Genomic DNA, 21,886 nt, shown 5'->3' on the forward strand with positions numbered 1-21,886 from the left:
AGTGGAAAGAAAAGAAAATGAAGTGGAACAGAATGGACAGATAAACTTATATAAATATTTCTTCAGACGCTACATTAGTTCCCAAAGTTGCCTCTACTGTTAAGAAATTGCAAGAACCACTGAGGGGTCAAGACTATATTCCTTTTGCCACGTTTTCCCAATGTTGGATAATCTGGATTGACTCTGCTCTGAAAAACCAGGTGAGATGCACTTATTCATTTTCTGACCTCCCTTCTCCAATCTCCTAATTTTTTCCCTTACGTGCTGCAGACGTAATTCCCCTGGGGAGTTGCGTGTTTGTTTTTTCATGATTCTTCCTTTGAATTGACCCCATGGGAATCAACACTCACCGCTTAGCCTTGAGCCATGGCTTCTCCTTTATTAACTAAATTACGCATTTGCTTCTGATCAAATTGCTGATTTGGAAGGAGAAGGTCCAGTCTAAAATACTGTATCACAAACAGCCAGAGATGCACTTCTTATCTTGGGCATGAAGGTTAACAGCTTAGATTACCTTTGGTCATGTCTTTACCAATTTAAGTTATCATATAAAATTATTATTTTGAAGCATCTATGGATTAAAATGACTTATTTGTAACACAAAGGCCTACAAAAAAACATACTTCTAGGACAGACATGGCCCCCCTCCTGTGTTCTCCTCCACCAGCCCCACAGCCATCCAAGAGAAGCCCAGGTTCACCCTCTCTGCCTCACTCATTTGTCACATCCAACTGATGACCAAATTACATACTTCTTAAAAAAATGTTAGTCTTTTTATTTTGGAGTAATTCTAGATTTACAGAAAAGTTGCGAAGATGTAGACAGCATTCCTCTTTATTTATACAACTTCTCCTAATTTTAGCATCTTGCATAATCACAGCACGATTTATTCAAGCTAAGAAATTAACACTGGTACAATGCTATTAACTGAGCTCCAGACTTTATTTGGATTTGTTCAGTTTTCTGTTCACCTCCTATTTCTGCTCCTGGATCCAATAGGCATTGATTTTGAGACCTACATACATATCGGATGTCTCCTCTTTGTGGCCACTGCCCTGCCTCAGTTCTGGCCCCAAGCTCCTCTCAACCCACTCTGGAGAAAGTCTTCAAATGGTCTCTTTTTGCCAGTCCCACACCCAGTGGAATGACTTTTCTAAAACCCCGACTGGATAGAGTCCTTTCCCTCAGTGGTGTCCCGTCGTCCACGAGACGGAGTAGGAACTTCTCAGCGGTCTCCACCTGGATCCGTCTCGCACCTGCTTCTCTGGCCCTGTCTTCCTCCGTCACTCCGGCTCCGAGACCCACTCGGGAAGGGGGCTGTGCATCTGATGCTGCTGGTGCCCAGCCTCCTCTCCCTGCTGCTGGCCACCTGCCCGCACACCCCCATTCCTCGTTAGTCTGAGCCTGGGAAGCGTCCCTCCTCCTTTTCCTCACCAGACCTTGAGCTGGTACAACTTCTGTGAGAGCATCAATCCAACTGCCTTGTTGTCAGGTGGCTGCCTCTTCTGCTAGTTTGTCAGAATTTTGAGCAGAGCAATCTTGTCCCTATTTTTGTGACCCTGACGCCCAAAGGATTCAGTACTCAGTAATTATGTGTTGGATAGAGAACACAAGTTTGAAAAAAAATTAGTGTTTCCCTTTAATGTGTCTTCATATTTGAATCTGTAAAACTATTTTTCAGTTACTGTGAGAGGGACCCACCACCTGTATTTAACGTTTTAATGGAACACAACCATACATTTCTGTTCGTATATCGTCTGAGTGGCTGTCACTCGGCAGAAGCAGAGCTGAGTAGTTGCAACAGAGATTTATGGCCCGTAAAACCTAAAATACAGCGGACACTGGAACCATGTGGGGGGTTGGGGTGCTAACTCCCCACCCCACACAATCACAGATCTGTACATAACTTTTGACCTTCCAAATCTTAATGACTAATAGCCTGCTTTTTTTTTTTTTTTTAAAGATTTTATTTATTTGAGAAAGAGAGAGCACAGGGGGAAGGGCAGAGGGAGAGAGGGAGAGAATCTCAAGCAGACTTTGCGCTGAGCACAGAGCCCGATGTGGGGCTCGATCTCGTCACCCCGAGATCATGACCTGAGCCGAAATCAACAGTCGGATGCTTAACTGACTGAGCCACCCAGGCGCCCCAACTAATAGCCTACTTTTGACAGAAAGCCTTACTGATAACAGAAACAGGGGATTAACACATATTTTGTATGTTATATGTATCGTATACTGCAGTCTTACCATCAAGTTAGCTACAGAAAAACATGGTCAAGAAAATCATAAGGAAGAGAAAATACATTTATAGTACCGTACTGTTTTATCGGGAAAAAGAAATCTGCACATCAGCGAACCCGTGCAGTTCAAACTCATGCTGTTCAAGGGTCAGCTGCCTTCGTGATCTGACTCTTTACGGAAAAAGTTTGCGGGCCCGATGTTTGATGTTCCTGCGTCTAATCCGCTTGAGCGCTGGTCTCCCCTCTGTAATGATGCTGTTACCGGAGCACCTGGGCAGACCAGTCTGGCCGCCTTGACCGGTCATGGCCAACCCTCTGGTGGTCATTTCCGTAAGAGCTTTCTTTCCCATCAGTGTTACAATCAGGGGCAGGAATAAATAAACATGGGCAAGCAGTTCAAATAAACATTTTGCTGTAGCTAGAGAGCAGATCTGAGGATCACGAGACCCTGTCTCCGGTCCTTGTAACTCTTGGCCAGGTGACCTCCGTGACTCCGCCAGACACACAGGCTTCTCCCACGGGGTTGAAGAGAAGGCACAGACCCAGGGCTCCAACACAGTCAGGTGATGCTGCTGATGCTGGATCGCTGGCGGTTATCAACCGTCACAGTTCTAGGTGTTTCTCAGTGTGAGGAGAATCAGGGTGAGAATGGCCCACGTTCAAAGTTCCTTGACCACAGATGATACCGCGACGAGCGCGTGTTTCCCTGATCCCTCTAAAGGATAGCTTCATTGAAAAACATCAGAAACTGAAAAACGGTTCTGTATTAAAGTTTATTGTTGAAACTATTGTGGCACTAGGACATGTTTGTTCAGATGACTTCTGACGGAATCTGTCATAGAAACGATGAATAAAAACGGTTGGGAGACTCTGTCCTAAATCAACTAGGAGACCCACCTCACGAAAATTGTTGGGGTGACCAAGACAAAATGAACCAGAAAACCTGGTGACGGAAAATCTTCACCTGGAACGTGAAACGGGAAAGGCGAGAGAATAACAACAAATTGTGACTTTTCGATTACAGTCAGATTAAAAGGAACAATGGCAATGTTTCAGTTTTTTTTTTTTAAAGATCTTATTTGAGAGAGAGAGCGAGCACGAGAGAGCACAAGTGGGGAAAGGGCAGAGGGAGAAGCAGGCTCCCCGCGGAGCAGGGAACCTGATGCAAGGCTCGATCCCAGGACCCTGAGATCATGACCTGAGCTGAAGGCAGATGCTTAACCAACGAGCCACCCAGGCGCCCCAAAGGCAATGCTTCTAAATAACAGTTTGTGCAATGGCACTTGGTGTTTCTGACACAACTCCCTGAGGGGTTAACTGTTTTGGTCAGGTGGTTTTTGCATAGATTTGAGGCAGGTGGGCAATGGGCAGGTGGGTGGGCATGAGCCCCTTGGCAGATGATTGTTGATGTCTGTTCTTTAATTATCATTTACAAGAGAAGTTGCATCGATGAGCTGCCCTCCTGGGGCTAACATTCTAATAGGGGAGACAGAAGAGACCCCATAAACAGGCAAATGCATGGTATGTTCAGATACAGGTGAACGATGTGGAGAAGGGAGAGTGAGTGAGCGCCAGCAGGGAGCGGGGGAGCAGGCCGTGTGGTTCCGGAAAGAGGGCGCCCGACTCAGACACCAGCTGGAGGTCACTGCAGGGAAACAGGCCACAGAGAGCAGGGACTCCACTGGGATAATGCACAGAATGCGTGTGAGATCATGAAATCTGAATGTCTCCGTGACAAATGGCCGGAGAATAAAGCCAGCTGCTGGTGCAGAGAGATAGTGCAGAATTTAGGGATTCTAGAATACCATTCCTGGTCCTGCGTGAGTATCAAGGGCTTGCTGTGGTTTCCGGAGGCCCTATATTTAGTGGGATAAGCTCCTTTGGGCGGCATCAGTATCCAAGATGTTGGCCTCTTGATTGGTTTGGCTTGCAGATGGATCAGGGGAACCTTTGCAGAGGCAGGCTGCGAGGGAGCAGGGGAGCTGATGGTCTTCAAACTTATTAAAAGAAATTGAAATGACTTCATTCAATTTATTCGATTTACTTCACAAAAGAGAGAAGCAGGCTTGTATTTCCCATCACTTCTGAACAAAACAAGGTCACCACCCCTTTTGTGACATTGATTTGATCTCGGCTCACGTCTTTCTCACACACTCTGTTAGCTGCACTGGATCATTCTAGCTTCCTGAAATCGATCGAGTTTGCTTTGGGAAAGGGAGAAATCAGAAACCTAAGACCATTTTTCTTTTATATTAATGAGGCAGAACTGGCCACTTAAGTTGGCACCTTAACCTTCTACTTCCTCGCCTTCTTAGGGAACAAGAGTCTTTCCAGGAGCCAGGAACCCTCCCAGCCCCACCACCCGTCCCCTCTGCGGAGCAGGTGCACCAGAAGCAGGAGAAAGAATGCTGCTTCCACGCTGGGCTGCAAGCAGATTCGTGCCTTCCCAGAGTCAACTCCTCTCCCAGCCCACTTCTCTCAAATTTGTTTGGTAGAACTCTTTTGAAAGAAGCAGTAGTCTCTAATCTACTGTTTTGTTATTTTAGTAAAAGTTCAGGTAATTCAAGAGCAGAATTATTTTAAAAAAATTTTTAAAGATTTTATTTATTTGAGAGAGAGAGAGAGAAATAGCACGAGCAGGGGGTGGGGGGCGGGGAGCAGAAGGAGAAGCAGACTTCCGCTGAGCAGGGAGCCCGATGTGGGACCCAATCCCAGACCCTGGGATCATAAACTGAGCCAAAGGCAGACGCTTAACCAACGGAGCCACCCAGGTGCCCCAAGAGCAGAATTATTGATGGGAAAATCTTCACTCCTTGGCCGCAAGCAATATGAGATGTTTTTACTGTCACAGGATATTAAAAAACTATTATTTTCATTTAAAGTGATATTTTCACACTGCCAAAAAACACAGAAAGTAGAGACAAGTAAAAGAAAAAAATCACATATAATTTTATCACCACAGCAAATTGCATTTTAATGTATGTTCTTCAATCATTTCCTTTTTAGAATTTCTTAAATAATTTCAGTGACAGCACACACACATTTCTGGTAAACTCCTTTTTCCTTTTTTTTTTTTTTAATAAATTTTATTCTTTTCTTTTTTTTTTAAGATTTATTTATTTATTTGAGAGAGCGAGAATGAGAGAGAGTACATGGGGGGGGGGGAGGGTCAGAGGGAGAAGCAGGCTCCTTGCTGAGCAGGGAGCCCGATGCGGGACTCGATCCAGGGACTCCAGGATCATGACCTGAGCCGAAGGCAGTCGCTTAACCAACTGAGCCACCCAGGCGCCCTAAACTCCTTTTTCCTTAACATTATACTGCAAATGTTTTTTCAGGCTGCATACTACTTTTCATATCCAGACTGTTTAGTGACTACATACAAAAAACACACTTTAGAATTAGATCTGAAAGCTTAAAGGATACACTTGTTAACTTAATTAGTATATATATAGGAGACCACGATGAGGTCCTGGAAACTGTCAATGTAGAAATCTATTGACATAGGTAGATGCTCATCCTATGTTTTCAAATGGAAATATGTAAGATGCAAAATAATTATTTCTAGATGGTGGTTTTTCTTCTTTCTTTTCACCTTCTTTATTTTCTGTAACAAGCATATAATAATGGAATAACTATTTTACAATAAAAATAAACACATAAGGAAAACTTTCCAGGGAAAGAATACTGAGTGGAGATTTGATGCTGAATAGCATCGTTCAAAAATGCCACCTAAGTCCCTCTGAGGTTGGAATTAAAAATCCAGGAATCGTGGATGAAACAAACCATCTACAGAAAGGAAACACAGGGGAGTGAGCTTCTGCTGGTACAGCTGCAGAGCCTCGGAACAGCCAGGGTACAGGTGAGCTCACTGGGGCAGCGAGAGCGAGGAGGGTAATGCAGTCATAACAGGAGTTTGAAAGTACAGTCCTCTGGCCATATAGCTCAGAAACTCTTTGAGATAAGGTTACCTGATCTGAGACCAGGGGTTCCTATCCTGTGTCAGAGGTACATTTGTAATGGAAAATGATACATCTGTCCAGGGGTCACTCGTCCACACATGGAGCTAAGTCACTGAGCGCTGAGTCTAGGCTCAGCAAGGATGCTTTCCATTGTAGTTTGATTTTCCGTGGAGATTTGCTCAGAATTCCAAAACGCAGTATATATATGTGTATATATACACATATATGTAGGCAAGTAAATAATAATAAATATAAATAAATATAAGACATATATATTTGGTTCCTGGCACACAGCTCCCAAAGTTTTGGATTCTCTGGAGTGATGAATATCTTTTGCATGCTAATGAGTTATCTGTGGTTGCGGGGGGCGGGGGGGCGGTCCCAGGTAGCTTTAGGCTGGGGGCTGCTTGCCAGAAAAACCAAGGCATGATTAGAGGGCTGGAACTTGCAGCCCCAGTCCCTAACCATCTCCAGAAGGCTGCAGATGGAGTTAATTACTAATGGCCAGTGATATTCTCAATCATGCTTACTTAATGAAAACTCTGTAGAAACCCCTAAACAAGGGGTTTCAGAGAGCTTCCCAGTTGTTGCTAAGCTCTGCACACTCACCCAATCCCACCCCATCCCTGCCCATGCACCTCTCTATTCGGGCGATCCTTGAGTTTGGATTCTTTATCACAAGCCAGTAATAGTAAGTAAAGCACTCTCCTGAGATTTGTGAGTCTTCTAGCGAGGTACTGAGCCTGAGGAGGGGGTCATGGGGACCCCAGATTCATAGCCAGTCAATGAGAAGTATAGCTGGCAACCGAGGACTTGGGCCATGTGTGATGTGGAGGTGGTCTGGTGAAACTGAGCTCTTACCTGTGGGGCCTGACAATCCAGGTAGTGTAAGAATCGAATTGACTTGTAGGACACCCCGTTGCTGTGTGGAGAAGTGGAGAATTTGCTGGTATTGGGAAAAACACCACAGAGCTCTGATGTGGGAAGTCATGTGGCCCTGGGAACATTCAGGAAGGACCTTCAGTTGAAGGCCAGGATGGGGAGAGAAGGGTTTCTGGGGGAGCTGGTTAAATGGAGATCTGAGGCCGGCCAGCCAAAGCGGGGAGGAGAGGGTGTGAAGAGAGGTTGGAAAGATTCTAGGCAGATGGAAAAGCGTGTGTGAAGATCAGGACATGAGCTTCTCATTGTAAATATACATTTAAATTGATGTTCTAGGTTTTGTACTTTGTTCTCTTATGCGTTGGACTCATGTGAGTCTGTCTTCTGGGGTCCAGTTACCTCTGATGCTAACAAAGTTGATTCAGTCTACACATCAGATGATGAGATCCAGGAACACTGTGGGCCCACCAAGATAGAGCCATGCATCTGTGTGCCAAATGTCTTCCCGGAAAATACTTCTCATCTTTTTTTTTGCATGATTATCCAAACTGCAGAGAAAACTTTTAAATATTTGTGGTTGGACAGTTTATTCACAGCAGGTAACTGGAAGATGGGTTCAGTGTTGTTTTGAAATAGGGCTTTCTTTTAAAAACCGACATTGATACTCTCCATGGCACTAGGAATGGCCTAGCAAGGATGGTGGTGGGCGCACGTAACACCACCCAACCAACAATGCTGGCTTTTCTCCACACCTGCTGTTTCTTTTCAAATAAGCATTCCACATCTGTGCTTATTCATTTCTATTCACAATATCAGGTCTCTAATTTACACCCTGGAGATGAGTGTCAATACCAGGGCCATCACTCCTAGAAACTTCTTGTTTCTTCAGAGCATTTCCTGTGGTGCTTGGCACCAACGGGCCCTCATGGTGTGTGGCTTGCCTAATATATGTATAGGAACTCTCCAAGAATGTTCCATTCCAGATTACTCAAACACAGGCTCATTGTTACTCATTCCAGCCACTGCAATAGTTCTCAAGAAATGCAATATCACCACACCCACGAAGAGAGCAATGCAGTCACTGAGCTTTTCTGAAACAATACACAGAGAATGCTTGTGGTTTTTCCTGACTCAATCTTCTGTTTTAAACATTTACTAGAAAAGTTTGCTGATACAGCAGGAAAGTCACCGTTAGATTTTAAATGGATGGTTTGCTTTTTAGATAAAAACGGCCATTGCCTAGCCAGGCGATCCCTTCTGGCCCTGAGGGAGGCTCCTGGAGCGAGGTGTCCTGGGCTGCCCTCCCAACACCCCAGCATTTACCGAAAATCTATCTTCAGAGATGGACTCAAAAGCTCTATTGATGCTTTTTATTGATAATTCTAGTACAGCCTTAGACATTGTCAAATATTCCTTTACAAGCTTCAGAGAAAAATAAGATTCTTCTGCAAAGATTTTATTTCTATGCTTTTGATATATTCACATTCAGTTACACATTTCATGTTCAAGCATGTTCCTTTATAGTGGTTTGTGATTTCCCATTCCTTTACAGAGGCTGTTTTTCCCCTTTAACTTGTCTCAGTATTCTATTCTGGAGGAAAAAAAAAAAAGACCACCACCAGGAAAGGAGCAAAGCCCTAGAAACTTCTCCCGTGCCTGAACCCATGAGAGCAAACCCTGTTCGGGCTTCACACACCCAACACAGCACGCAGATTTGGAAGGAAGCAATCAGGACAGCATCACTAAACCCAAGAGCTATAGTGGATATAAAATACTGGCTGCTCCACACGACAGAGGGAGCCGTCTGATTTGTCCTGCTGGGTCAGTGTGAGAAGCTACTTGCCGGGATTGTCCGTAACGCGCCCTCACTGATACCAGCCCCTGGGACATGCGGGCTCATGCCTAGTGACCTTCCTTTTGCTCACGTTTACAGATATTGGCTCTCCGTTCCCTCGCCAGGATCTTTAAGGCTTCGTGACCTGAGTCTGGCAGTTTTGGGGTCATGTTGGGAGGTTGGATTTTCTGAGAGAGTGAAGCCAAATGAGGCTGATTAATGACACTGTGGTTGCCACACTCCATCTTGTCCCAGGACTGGCCTCTGAGGGGAAAAAAAGGGCGCTCAGGCAGGACGGTCCCTGGGAGGATGGCTAGGGACAGAAGGACAGATGTCCTTGGGAAATATTCTGAGGTCATTCCCTTTCTCCCCTGGCAAGGATTTCTGGTGCTATGTCTACAAAGAAAGGCCCTGAGAAGACGGATAATGAGAATCAAAGACAGTGGTTATACCTTCTCGTCTGTTCACTGTGCTATAGGAAATGAGGTCTGCCGCATTTGGTGTAAACACATCTCTTTTTGATGTGTTGTGAATGCCTCAAAAAAAAAAAAAAGAAAAGAAAACTTGATAAACACTCCATTTAGATCCACGTCAACATGAGGAAATCTTCTGGTGTGACTCTATTGTCCTAGAGAAGAGCTCTCCTTGGAGTAACCCATTCGGGGGTCCGAGCCCCTGGAGCATGCAGCTGGGGGACCGGGCAGGTGCAGAAAGAGCATAAACCTTTCTGGTACATAATCGGTCTTGGTTCTATTTTGTTATCCCTGGAAATGCTCCTTCTTTAAAGATTTCTGCCTTAACACCCTGCACTTTTGTTAACATTGAGAATCATTATAAAGCCATTTCTAAACATGTCTCCTCTACAGGCACCTTACCCATTAAGTTTACAGTGAAGCCAAATGTACTAGCTTATTCCCCAAGCTGCAAAGTGAATGTTTAAAATCAAATTACAGACTTCGTAATATTTTCAGAAAAACAATTTCTTCCTAAGGTCTCAAATAATTAAATGGAAGGAAAAGAACATGCAGTTTTGATTTCTTTCCTATAATGTCAACATCCAACATTCAAATTAACTTTCATAATTTCTCACTAGTTGACAAGCTAATGTATGCATAGTTGATATTCCATCCATGCGATATATAAAGGTAGAATTCTTAGGGATAAACACAGAGTTTGACTATTGCCTGTGGTTCTTTGCGAATAGATGCTCTCTGATAATTTAAATAAAAGCATTGCTCTTAAAGTGGAGAATATAGTTCTCAGAACCCACTGTCGGCCAACTTAGAGAGAACCACCGACAATAGTCCCTTCGAACTATTTCCTCACCAATGGCTTCTTCCCAATCTTTGCTGAAGGTACGAAGCAGGAAATTAAACCTGAGAAATCTCTCTCTGCGTACTTAAACCCAGCGTGCCTTGAATTCCCGCGAAAATGACAATCCATACAAAAGGTGGATGCGCCTCCTCTGTGCTCCGCGGTCTGCGTACTGCTGAGGCCTGAGAATACTTCTTGTTGTTTTTCGAGGGCACAAAGAAAGGGATCCCAGGAGCTTCTCCTGTAACTTTGTTTTTGTGGCTTTGGAAGGAGCTTGAGGGGTGCTGTGTGTGTGTGTGTGTGTGTGTGTGCGCGTGCATGCGTGAGAGAGAGAGAGTTTGGAGAAAGGAGGGAATGGCGGGACCCTTTGTACGTTTCCAAGTTGGACGGCGCCCACTCGCCCACTCGCGGGGCTGAGGCTACACATCGAACCAGTGGTCTCCCATGCAGGCGCGGTTCCACTCACAGCTGCAGGTCCAGCACCACTCCAGCCCGCACTGCGGCTGTGGGCACTTCATGTGCATGCATCCTCCTGCGGGCAGACAAAGGACACAGGCAAACATCCGGAGAACGCTCCGTCCCGCACCCACACACTGCTCCAGAAATGACTTTCTAAGGGGATGTCACAAGCCATCCAAGGGCATTCTGAAGTTAGGACGTTCATTCATTAAGAAAGGAGTGAGGGTGAGGGACGCCACTCCCATCTAGGACAAATTTTATTTATAAATTTGAGTTTATTTACTTCTCCTGAAATGGGTTTTAGAGACAAATGCTTTGTGTTTCACAGATGGGGTCAATTCCTTATTGAAATGTATATTGTTTAATGTCTTAAAGAGACGTTAATATACTTGATTCCTTAACATATAACCTATAATATTACTTGACTTGGCAAAATTTATGAAAAAGGAGGTGGGGAAGCAGTATTAAAAGTATTTAATGGAGGGGCACCTGGGTGGCTCAGTCGTTAAGCGCCTGCCTTCGGCTCAGGTCATGATCCCAGGGTCCTGGGATCAAGTCCCGCATCGGGCTCCCTGCTCAGCGGGAAGCCTGCTTTTCCCTCTCCCACTCCCCCTGCTTGTGTTCCCTCTCTTGCCATGTCTCTCTCTGTCAAATAAATAAATGAAATCTTTAAAAAAATAAAATAAAATAAGTATTAAATGGAGAATGCATTCTTTAATGCTACTGAAATTGTATTTAAGATGGGAGAAACTAGGTACTCTACATGGATGACCTCATTACTCCTCAAAAGCACCGAGTGAGTAGGAGTGTTACTCCGCCGTAGAATTTTCTCAAGGTCAGGTAATTCCAACTGGCAACGCCTGAGATGTACCCAGGGTCTGTTCTTTCATGGAACAGGGCATTTGCAGCATGAGATGAACGGTCCCTTATTCCGGGACTTATTTTAGAATTCCTCCCCCTCCTGCATTTGTGCAATTCATTTTTTTATTTGCTTCTGGGGCTCAGACATCGAGTCCGCAGTGGAGTGCAGAGGAAGTTACTTATATGAAGTTAGACGCAGAGAATAGTTTCTGACTGGATTTCCTAGATAATTCAGGCAAAAGCAGTTCTTTACTTCAATCTGACATAACACTGGATGTGTTCTGTTATTCAATTTTACCAATTATCTTGTTAAGTCATTTTTTCTTGCCAAATTTTCCAGGTAATCACTTCCATACTGTCTTATTTTTTATTATTAGAAATATGGCATGAGAACTTCCACTGATTTAAAATATTTATGAATATGTAACTAAAGGAATTTGTTGTGGGATAATTTAAGGGCATTTAAAATCCCCTACTTTGCTACTTCTAAATTATAAATATGCAGAAAACAAAGGGAAAACTCACCTATGATACTTTTATCTTAATATTTCCCATTTAGGATTACACAATTCCAGGACTGTATAATTTTCAATACATATTTAATGATTATATGCTTATGATGTAAATAATATAATGTCCTCCTACAATACCCAAATCCTCAAAAATACTAACATTGCAAATAACATTTTATTATAGAAACTAGAATCACGATGGCCCCATAGAATAAGAAGAAAGGAATTAGGAAGAGAGAATATTTATGTTATTAACTTTCTTATAACTTTCCTGTGCTAAACAGATGCAAGGCAATATGCTAGCTCCCATAATATGGAGAAGCACCAGGGACTCTGATTCTAAAAGCTCTGCCAACGTAAACATAAATGTGAGTGAGAAGCTGCTGACAACTTCACTGGACTTTGTGGGCTTTAAATGAAGAAAACATGGCTTCCCTCCTAGAGAATTCTGTCCACTGGCTGATGTGCCTATGCCTATCAGCCCCGTGGCTGGGGCCAGCGACTCTTCCATTAGATTTAATGAGGGAGTAGAAGTTCCTGAAGGACCTGAAGGGAGATTTAACTGGCAACAGGCACTTGTTGATCAGAAAATGGAAACAGAATCTCATCTGTCTGAGGTGGAAGGGAAGGGAGACGCTTTCCCAGACTGACGATGGCAGGAGGGAGCAGCGAGGCTTAGTCTGTGTTTGAAATGGGAATGAGCCTCACGTTTCTTTGTGGCTTTGCTGTGGGAAGAAGTCCTTTCTGGTTTTCAGATGACCATGATGACACAGGCCATGAATTTACTTTGAGAATGAGATCATGCAACCAGCTTTTCTTGCCCGTAGAGCTCACATTTGTCTCTGTTGTATGCTTTAAAAACAGTTTAGATTAATAATAGCTTATTATTAATAAGCTTAAAGTTTCAGCTTTTCTGTTCATGGGTTAAAAATCTATCGGTGAAAAATCAGGGCTTTCCATTTAGAGTAAATCCTGGTATTTCAAAGAAATCGGGAATCAGGGGGCGCCTGGGTGGTTCAGTCAGTTAAGCAGTTCAGCGTCTGCCTTCCGCTCAGGTCATGACCCCAGGGTCCCAGGATCGAGTCCCAGATCGGGCTCCCTGCTCAGCGGGATGTCTGCTTCTCCTTCTCCCTCTGCTTGTGCTCTCTCTCTCTCTTTCTCTCTCAGATAAATAAAGTCTGAAAAAATATATCTGTTTACGTGTTATCCCCTTTACTAGCTACTTTTTAATTCAAGGAGTATTGGTCAGGTGCTCTTCTGGGCCCAGGGGAGAGACAGGCAAGGTTCCTGCCCTTCGGTAATAGCAAAATGGTCTCTTACTATTGAATGTGCATTCTTGAAATCCGTGTGAGCTGGGGCACTGGCCCGTGTTTATCAGCACTGCACACCCTGCCTGGTGAAAGTTCTTTGCCTCTTCTCTGACTTCCAGTTGCCTCCGCAGCACCCGCCCGGGGCAGTGAGGACCGCGAGTTCTTGCCCTGGTTCCACTGACGTCCTCTCTTCCGAGCGGATGCCAGCCCACCTTCCAGGCGCAGTCCAGCGCACAGAGGAACACGAGGACTCACGGCGCACGTTTATTTTATTTCCAGGACACCATGGTCTCTGAGCCAGGGACTTGGCCTGAGCGGAGCCCATTCCTGCTGCCCTGGGCTGCGTCGGCGCTCTCTTGTTTGCATTGATGCAGACCTTCTGGAGGACACAACTGAGCAAAGGAGGCTTGCGGGCCCCTCCTGAGCCTGCCGGTTGCACTCCCCGGCGAGCCATCGGTTCGCAGCCCACCGCGCAGGTGCAGCGAAGGCTCCATGAGGACAACGTGGGAAGAGGTGTACCTGGGGCTCCGTTGTGTTTCTCACTCGCGACAACATCGCCGCCAGCTCACACGAGCACGCGCGTCTCACGCGTAGAACGGGCTCCGGGCTCCGGGCTGTGATGGCTCTGCGCTGGTTGGCACATTCCGGATGGATGGCAGCAGGTGCCCCACTGGTTGGTGCGAGGTATCAGATCACCGTGAACGGGGCAGCCCAAAGCCGAACTCTGAGCACAGACTAGCGCTGCAGAGCACGGAGGATGCATGCTGACCACCTGCAGGCCCCGCGACCCCGGTGCCGGGACCCGGTGCCGGCATCCCAGCCCAGGGAGCTCAAGGGGAGAGGAGAAACTGAAGCCACAAGCGTGGACGCACCATCGTGGAGCTGGGGGGGCCTCCCTCCGTGTCCTTCAGTGGATTAATTACAGGGGCTACTTGTCCATTAGGACAGGAGTGGAAAGGACGGTCCTTCCATCTGCAAGCTCCCCCATGTGTCCCCATAGCCACGGTGGCCTCCAGTGTTTACTGAGTGTGTGTGTGTTGGGGGGGGGTACACCAGCCCTTCCTGGGCGGTGATGTCTTGGGTTTGGAGTGCCGTTAAGAAGAGAGCCGTTCTGGGCGCCTGGGTGGCTCAGTTGGTTAAGCAACTGCCTTCGGCTCAGGTCATGATCCTGGAGTCCCTGGATCGAGTCCCGCATCGGGCTCCCTGATCAGCGGGGGGTCTGCTTCCCCCTCTGACCCTCCCCCCTCTCATGTGCTCTCTCTCTCAAATAAATAAATAAAATCTTAAAAAAAAAAAAAAAAGAAGAGAGCCGTTCAAATATGGATCCCGCGTTTCTAAGCCTGTTCACCCACACAAAGCAGGGCCTACAGGTGGGCTCCTAAAACACTGACTGCAGTTAATGTCCGTTAATCCAGAGGCATCTCCAAATGGTCACTTTACATTCTTAAAATTTAGAGAGTAGTTAGTAAAAGGCTAAAGGAATAGGTGTACTGAGAAACATAGGCATGTAAAGGATATTTTAATGAAGCAGGCAAGCGTCATAATAATATAAGGCACTAAATCTCCCACAGCAAGGATGGAGAAACCAAAGCCCCAAGTGCATGCTGGTGTTCAAAGGTATATAAATGGGTGTGATAGGGGAAAAAAAAAAAAAAAGAATTTCATGGCCAAAAAATTTGGGAACCAGGTAATTAAACAAAATTAAACAGATTTCTTTACAAAAGGAATTATGAATTGCTAATGTAGATTGTGAATATATTGTGATTTCTGTGAGTGTTAGATGATCTGATATTTATAGGGAACTTAGGATAAGCATCCAGTATATGCTCAATACAAGTTAATTATTTGTGTTGTTGTTACTACCCAAGAGGGACGTCCAACAGGAGTCACCTGGTAACCCTTTCCCTACTGAGTAACTCTGGATAGCAGAATACTGAGAAACATTCGGCTGGGAAGTTTCCCTAATATCTATATTTTCGGCTACACCAGTGGACAACTTACCAGATACAAAGTGTCTAACACTGTTAATAACTACTACTAATAAGGGCAGTTAGTGGTTATTGATTGTCTAAGCCAGGCACTTGGCTGAGTATCCGCCATGCACGACATCTCACGGTTCTACTGTTGTGAGGCAGCTTCTGTTTTCATCTCTACTTGAGAGAGGAGGATCTCAGGCTTAGGCAGTTAAAAAACTTGACCTGGGAGAGCTGAGATTTGCATTCTGGCCAATGGCTCTAAATTCCCTGAGTGCTGAGCTCCTCAGTTACACATCCTCCTAGAGTTCCTAGAGTAACCACGCAGCTCGTGCTCTCCAAGGAGAGCTCACCAAATCCTCACTTTTTCCGTAGCCCAGACTCACCATTTTTTTCAACAGGCACATGGCAACGGGGACAAGGCTTGGTGGTTTTCTTGATTGTTTCTTTGGAGGCCTCTTCCCACCGAGCTTGCTCCGCAGCCTTCTCATCAACTCTGTAAGCCTGCAGAATAAAGACAGAAAGAGTTGAAACTCAGATCTTTATTTTGGGGTTGACGTGTAGGTTCTTTTGAGACACTGGTCCAAGAAATTCTTAGCACTGGGAGTGCCTTCAGGCAAGAAGCTCAAACATAAACTCACCTGATGAGTGGTGGACAAGGCCTGACATGCACCGGACACGTGGCCTTTGCTTACAAGTTGAGGAAACATGGCTTGATTTTATAGTGCGAGATCCTTTTTTTGGTTGTTTTGAATAATTGTGATGAAGAGCGTCTATCAGGTGTGAAACATGCAGGCAAGTGATAAAGACCCTACGGACTCTTCTTCCTTCGATGCTTCGTCAGGGGAGTGTACTAGTGTTTCCTTCACATCGAGGATTAGGTCGGTTCAACAGTTGCCCAAAGCTGGTAAGTGGGACATTTCAAGGTTCTTCTACTTCTTGTTATCCTTCATCCTCCCACCTGGAGAATGGGGCACTCCAAGTGTTGTCACAGAAGGGACAGGATCCAGAAGAAGAGAACGAAGTTGACATGAGCCAGAAGGCAGAGGGCGTTGGGAAGAGCCAGGGGTGAAGACTGTGGGTCCGGGGACAGCTGCCTGGGCTCCAACCCCAGCCCCGTCCAGGTGGGGGACTGTAAGACCCTCTGTCACCTCTCTGAAAGTTCTCATCTCTTAGATGGAAATAAATAATGCCTAGTGCATTGGGGGCAGCAGGGGTTGAGTGAATTTCTTGAAAGGCTTGGAACTAGTATCTGATGCCCGTTGTTAAGTGATCATATGAATTACCTCAGGATCTATCACATGGCAAGCTCTCAGAAATGTTTGCTAATATTATTATTGTTACAGAACTGAGTTATTCCTGACTCTTAGCACGAAGAGGAGGAGAGGTTTCATGCAACCACATAGATATTCATTCTGCTCCTGTCTAATCACTCAGACCCTGCAATCTCTTAAGCTTACTTCAGTATTGAATGACATGGGCAGAAAAAGAATGGTATATTTTTGGATTCAGTACAAAAAAATTGTAGTCTAGGTCTATATTTAAATATGTTCCAACATGTTAATCCAACAGAATCCTTCCATTTTGGCCTCTAGAGTAGTCAAAGAAAATTTTTTTCTTCTGTGCTTTAAAATTAATATGAGCATGCAAGTCATTTTATTAACTTGTAATGACTATTTAAAAATATCTCCAGAGCTATTTTTATGTTAAGAAACTACTAAAAGTACTCAGATAACATAAAATGCTCTAATACTCTGATATTACTCTAAAAATAATAATGATAATACTTTAGAAATTTATAACATCATTTTTTACACTTTGACTTCTATTATTTCAGTTGCTCCTCCCAATAACCTAGAGAAAATGGTGGGGTTTCTAATAAGATACCAAACTTATTTTACAAATGAGGCCTCTGAGTAACTAATAAAGGTCAAGTGCCAGGTTCAGAATGCTTACATTGGATATGGCAGCATCAGTGCCTATTAAATGTAAAAATTTGGAAAACCTGGGGGCGGCTGGGTGGCTCAGTCGGTTAAACCTCTGCCTCTGGTTCAGGTCATGATCCCAGGGTCCTGGGATCCAGTCCTGCATGAGGCTCCCTGCTCAGCAGGGAGTCGTCTTCTCTCTCTTCCCCTCCCTCTGCTCGTGTGCGCACGCGCTCTCTTTCTCTCTCAAAAAAAATTTGGAAAACCTGAAGGATGGAAACCCAAACCAAAGATGCTCACATACAGGTTTCTAACGCATAGCATTGTGCTTTGAGAATCAAACTCTGCCCAGCACCATCGTGCTTAGCAGGTTTTCTAAGGGATGAGAGTGATAACAGCTATAGTAAGTAGTCATCGTCTGGTCACCCCAGGGCAGGGAGGTCCCTAGGGAAGGTGCCGAATATGGTGAGCAGAATCCTCCACCCTGCGTATGCATCCAACTTTTAGCATTTCACTATCAGATTCTAAATACTTTTAAAATGTTAAAGTTTTTCAGTCTCAGTAAAGACACTAAAAGCAAAGGCAACAAAAGCAAAAATAAACAGGTGGGAGTCCTTCAAATTAAAAAGCTTCTGCACAGCAAAGGAAACCATCAGCAACCTGAAAAGGCAACTTGCTGAATGGGAGAAGATATTTGCAAATCTTTTTTTTTTTTTTTTTTAAGATTTTATTTATTTATTTGACAGAGAGAGACATAGTGAGAGAGGGAATACAAGCAGGGGGAGAGGGAGAGGGAGAAGCAGGCTTCCCGTGGAGCAGGGAGCCCGATGCGGGGCTTGATCCCAGGACCCTGGGATCCTGACCTGAGCCAAAGGCAGACGCTTAACGCCTGAGCCACCCAGGCACCCCGATATTTGCAAATCTTTTATCTGTCAAGAGGTGAATATCCAAAATATATATAGAACTCTGATAATTCAATAGGAATAAAACCAAGCAATCTGATTTTAAAAAAAAATGGGCAGAGGATCTGAATAGACATTTTTCCAAAGAAGGCCTACAAATGGCCTACAGGTACATAAAAAGGTGTTCCACATCTCTCGTCATCAGGGAAATGCAAATCAAAGCCACGATGAGCTATCTCCTCACACCTGTTAGAATGGCTGTCCCAAAAAGACAAGAGAACAGGTGTTGGCAGATGTGGAGAAAAGGGAGCTCTTGTGCACTGTTGGTGGGAACGTAAATTGGCCCAGACGCTGTGGAAAACAGTATCCTGCCCTTTGTGCCCTTTGTGACGGCACGGATAGACCTTGAGGGCATTATGCCAAATGAAGTAAGTCAGAGAGAAAGACAAATACTATATGATCTCACTTATATGCAGAATCTAAACCTGAACCCACAGATAGGGAACAGACTGATGGTGGCCAGAGGTGGGTTTGGGGAATGAAAGTAGTTAACTATACTGTAGTGTATATTTGGAAGTTGCAAAGAGAGTAGACCCTAAAAGTTCTTATGAGAAGGAAAAAGTTTGTATCTCTGTATGGTGATGGATGTTAACTAAACTTATGGTAATCATTTCACTACATATATATATATATATTATCATAATGTTGTACATCTAAAGCTAATATGTTACATATCAATTATATCTCAAAAAGAGAACAGTGTATTATGATGCAAATAACTGTGTTTACCTATTTTTTAATTTTAATTCCAATATAGTTAACATATAGTGTCATATTAGTTTCAGGTGTGCAGTATAGTGATTCGACACTTCCATCCACCACCCGGTGCTCATCATGACATAAATCACTGTGTTTATACCTCACTTGCAGTATTAAGTGGTTTTTATTGTGATTAGTGTTTATATTTCTGTTATTTCCAATGGAAAGTGAATTTGTCCAGAGCCAAGATAACGTCTGCGTCCTCACATCTCCAGGGTCTGGCACAGTGCCCGGTACCCAGGCGGTGCTCAGTGGGCACTCAGGATGTTACAGCTCAGTGAACGAAGAAATGACACAACCCACAGACATAAACATGATAATCACCTGGGAATAAGACCCCAAGAACCAGGTGGGGCAATGGGGTGCATCCTGATGGTGGTTCTTGCGGTGAAGAAGCAAATTTCTTTCTGTTAAAGAAATCCCATTCACAAAAAAGACTTCCTTTATAACTCAGAGGGTGTCCTCTGATTTGTTAATACTTTGTTAGGATGTAATGGAGTAAGTTTAATGCCTGAGAACAACCATAGGTATGAGAACTTCCTTTGGCCCCAGGACAATTTACAGGCCATTCGTGGCTGAGAGTGCAGTGTGATAAAGCTGTGGTTAATGAGAGGGGCTGCAAGATTTAGTAAGTAGGTCTGGATCTTAAGTACACATCTTCCAATCAGCTCAGCTCAGATTCACGTGTGGGCCTAATCCTCAGTGATACACAGCAAATACATCCCCCAACCATACGTTCCAAGGTTTTCTTTTTAAGGTCCAGGAGCTTGTAAGTGTAAAGCGAGGCTTTAAAATTGTTTACTGGGGCATCTAGATCAGAGACATATATACTTTACTTACTAAAAACTAATTTCAAAATGTTGCTTTTCAGCAATATGGCACATTATACACTGAGTGCAATATCTCCCTGGTCTCCACATCTAAAAATGATGGATGAAATATGGAAGAAAAGTCTTTGCTTAATGCATGGCTAATCTGGTAGAAAAGGAAAGGAAATCCCTGATGGCTAGAACAAGAAAGAGAAAATCCTCCTGGTGAAGGGAGGGAGGAATCTGGGGCTTGTGATGGGGCTAGTTTCCTGGTCTCAGGCTGCCCAGAGTCTGGCTTTTTACAGGCCCCAAGAGTACAGACAGAGAAAACCTGGGCCAGAGCAGGTGGAAGTGGAATCAAATTTTCCCATTACATATAGACAACCTAGACTCCTGAGGGGTGACCTCCTCAGCTGATCCCAGAAGAGAGAATTGATAAAGAATTAATAAAGCTTTGTGCTGGTTTCAGCCTTATGGTGAGGCAGGTTGGGCAGACAAAGCCTCTCTGAGAATTCCTAACCACTAAGCCTCATACACAAGGTTTTGTGAAAAGAATTCATACTACTGATTAGCTGAATAAAAAGAACCTGAGCTAGGAAGTTAATCTGAAATATTCTGGATACTCTGGTAGCATAGCCAGGAACCTGGCTGAAGCAAAACTATTTTCTATACAGTAACGCACTTTAAAAACCCAAACTTCAAAAAAAAAAAAAATACACGCAAATAAAATTCCAAAGAGCCCGAGATCACAATAAAAAAAGTTACCTAGAACGGGAGCTATACAAGCTATCATGAGTGAAAGTGGCAGAAATACAAAACTGAAGAATCCGACCAGCAGTAGATATTGGAATGATCAGATACGGAGTACAAAGTAAGTATGTTTGATATGCTCAAAGAAATAAAAGTATGAGAAATTTGGTAAAGGCATAAGAGATTATTATAATTAACCAGGCAGATTTGAAAAAGAAACCTATTTCTTTGCTTTTTTGCATTTTTTTGAACACAAAGAAACCAATGATTAAAATTAGAAACTCAGTTGATGGATTACATAGCAAATTAGATACAAATGATGGGAGAATTTGTGAACTGGAAGATGAAGCTGGAGAAATTACACAAACTGCAGATCAGAGAGCGAACAGTAAAAAATATGAAAAGGAGAGTAAGGGTTAGTGGGGACAGAGCAAGAAGGTACAACACTTCTCTAGAGTTCTAGACCAAGATAATAGACAGCATGCAGGAGAAACAGTACTGAAGACAGAGGGGCAAAGAAAACAGATTAACTACAAAGAGGTTACAATTATTCTGATGGCAGATTTCTTAACCCATGGATGCTAACAGACAGTAGTATAATATCCACAAAGTACTAAAAGCGTACCATTCTACTTAGAATGACATATAAGTAAAAATAATTTCCAAAATAAGTATTAATAAAAACACTTTCAGACATAAGATACAGAGTATTTCTCATCAACAGACCTTCACTAAAGGAACAACCAAATAGGATAAAGTCCAAAGGAAGACCTGAGTCACAAGAAGAAACTGTGAGAAAAGGAAATGGTTCTGTGTGGGTAAATCAAAGCAAATATTGACTATATAAAACTATCAAAATCATGTTCACTTTACTGGTTTAAAAATATCAAGGTAGAACTAAAATGCTAGATAAGAATTGCATACAAGTAAAAGAATTCAGTGGCTTCTAGGTGCTTATATTATTTAGGCTGAGGGTCACTGACTTTGTTACATTAAGACATATTTAAATTTCCAGTGTAATCATTAAAAAAAGAGAAAGTATTTTGCTTCTAAACAAGGAAGAAATAGAATTAATGGAAAAAGCAAAAAATCAAAAAGAAGGCAAGAAATGGAAATATAGCAATATAGAAAGCTATAGAAAATATAAAGTGGCAGAAATGACTGCAAAGAGCTCAGTATTCATAGTAGGTGTGAAGTGGACTGTAATCTAGAGAAAGGGTTGGTAAAGGATGGCCCATGGGCCAAATCTGGTTTGCCATTATGCTGTAAATAAAGTTTTATCAGAACAGTCATGTTCGTTCATTTAACTCAGCTTCAGGCAGCTGCAGGACTGAGGATTT

General features: G+C 43.7%; 1 protein-coding gene across 3 annotated transcripts in view; it reads right to left on the reverse strand.

The window, feature by feature from the left end:
• Nucleotides 1-2,470: 2,470 nt before the first annotated feature.
• LOC118001822 (E3 ubiquitin-protein ligase parkin) overlaps nt 2,471-21,886 on the reverse strand; it is a 1,265,989-nt gene continuing 1,246,573 nt past the window's right edge. For 2 of the 3 annotated variants that reach the window (XM_034991965.1, XM_034991964.1), the window contains exons 11-12: nt 15,728-15,845; nt 10,565-10,758 (exon numbers count right to left, since the gene is read on the reverse strand). In XM_034991965.1, the coding sequence (XP_034847856.1) occupies nt 10,646-10,758; nt 15,728-15,845 (231 nt within the window). In that variant the 3' untranslated portion in view covers nt 10,565-10,645. Of the gene's footprint in view, nt 3,205-10,564; nt 10,759-15,727; nt 15,846-21,886 lie in introns of those variants that run through there. The other variant, XM_034991967.1, reaches the window with a different exon arrangement.

The sequence above is a fragment of the Mirounga leonina genome, unplaced genomic scaffold, assembly GCF_011800145.1.
Source record: "Mirounga leonina isolate KUSES-001 unplaced genomic scaffold, KU_Mleo_1.0 Mir_54, whole genome shotgun sequence".
NCBI classification, from domain to species: Eukaryota; Metazoa; Chordata; class Mammalia; order Carnivora; family Phocidae; genus Mirounga; species Mirounga leonina.